The 1909-nt window shown below is 64.5% G+C and overlaps 1 protein-coding gene across 1 annotated transcript; it reads left to right on the forward strand.

The window, feature by feature from the left end:
* Positions 1–1079: 1079 nt before the first annotated feature.
* On the forward strand, positions 1080–1242 carry MNEG_15238 (hypothetical protein; the record flags this gene model as incomplete). Its single annotated transcript, XM_014036291.1, has 1 exon — positions 1080–1242. A coding segment is annotated over one exon (163 nt), but the record flags the coding sequence as incomplete, so codon positions are not given.
* Positions 1243–1909: the final 667 nt, after the last annotated feature.

A 1909-nucleotide genomic window follows, 5' to 3' on the forward strand; every position in this document is an offset into this window, starting at 1 on the left:
GGGTTGCGGGGTGAGGGCGGGGGCAGAGCGCCGGCAATGACGGCGGTGTTGAGGGGAGGGTGGGTGGTGGGTTGATCCGATGACATCAGTATAATTTTCAGGGATTGCTTCCGGCTGGTGGACTGTGCCAGCCCCACAACGGTATCGCATCACCGCAACGCGCCTTATTCCAGAGTTCAGAGCCCCACTTTGGCGGCTTGTCACCGCTCTTCTATTGCACACTCCTATCCTTGCGGCTCACCTGGCATAGGTGGTATAGCGTATCCAGCGCCCACTGGCTGGTGTTCCGACGCCTCTCGCTTGACTGCTGCTGCACATGCAACAACCCCGCGCATGCAGCCCCACACACACCCACGCACGCACACCATGTCCCAGGTGGGCAACGAGGACATAGCACAGCTGCTGCTGGACCGCGGCGTGGACATAAACCAGCAGGGCAGCCCCCAGAAGCGCCGCATCACAGCCCTCATGGTGGCGACGTACCACAAACAGGCGCGTGTGGGGGCGTTGGGCGCGCGGCAGGCATGCGGGCCTGCCGTTGTGGGGCTTGGCAGGGGCGCGTTGGCGCCACAACGGCAGCCAATGTGCGGCGGCCAGCAGCGGCCCTCCCAATGCCGCGCGTCCCCCTCTGCACCGAGGCTTCTGGCATCTCAGCATGAGCCTTTGAACATCATCTCCACAGCCCTGGTTGAGTCGGCCTCATCTGCACAGATTACACCCACACCAAGTACCAAAGCGCCTTCGCTTGCCTAACCCGCCCCCTCACATTCACACAACAGGAGGGCATGATGCAGCTGCTGCTGGACAGCGGCGCCGACATAAACCTGCAGGACGCAAATGGGCACACGCCTCTGTGAGCAAGCCCCGCCAGCGCGGCGAGCCCTTCCCCTTCCCACTCTGCGCACAACCCCCTGCGCCCGCCGCCTCGGCGTTCCCGATACCTTGCGCTTGAGCATCAACGCACCCCAACAACTTCGAGGTGGCGCTGTTTGCACCTGCATCGTTCCCGTTGGTCTGTTGGTCATCGAACACCAATTTCTCAATCTCCCACCTGCCCGCCGCGCAACCCCCTGCCGCAGGCACATCGCGAGCCTCCTCAACGCGGGCCACTTGATACCCACGCTCCTCCACGCTGGCGCCGACACGTCCTTACGAGACAACAGTGGGCGCACCGCCGAGCAGCTCGCGCAGGACAAGTCGTCCGACGAGGTGCTCAAGCAGTTTTCGGTGCTCGCCCTCTGAGCACACGCCTGGCCGCGCAGCCCCACACATGCGCGCCGCCGGGAGCAGCTCGGATGCACACACGAAACAGCTTGTCGCTACTAGGCGAGGGTCCCTCCAGGCGCTTTTGATACGTCTGGGGCTTGCCCGCCGATGCTTGCCAGCCGCCGCCGCGTTTTCCGCGAGCCTTGTACCTGTGAACCCTCCGGCGCGGGCTGCTGAAACGACCCCCCGCTCGCAGCCCGCTGTGTGTTTCTTGTCGCTGTTCCGTTGGTCACCACTTTCAGTTGGCCCAAGTTCACCCTTTCTGGGCATCCGCGCCGCCGGTGCACGTGGTGGCGGCGGTGCCGCTGCACGGGGCCAAGTGTCCAATCCAACAACGGCCCATGCCGGCGCAATTGCCTGCCTCGCCGGCCCGCGCAGAGTCCGCCGTTGTAACCGAGCGGCCAATGCACCGCTGGGATGTCTGATGGCCTGCTCGTGCAGCCCGTTTGAGCCACCATGCAAGAATAGGGGGCGAGCACAATGTATGGAACCGCAGCCGTCATGCCTTGCGGCCCACTGGCCGTGGGTGTGAGTTGTCACGGCGCCCCAACTTGCTCTGGGGCGGGGTCGGCGGTCAACGCGGCGGCCGCTCAGAGGCCTGGCCCTCTACTCATTAATAGCGCTCGCCCACCAGCCAACGTAT

This window comes from Monoraphidium neglectum, assembly GCF_000611645.1.
Source record: "Monoraphidium neglectum strain SAG 48.87 unplaced genomic scaffold scaffold05152, whole genome shotgun sequence".
Taxonomy (NCBI): Eukaryota; Viridiplantae; Chlorophyta; class Chlorophyceae; order Sphaeropleales; family Selenastraceae; genus Monoraphidium; species Monoraphidium neglectum.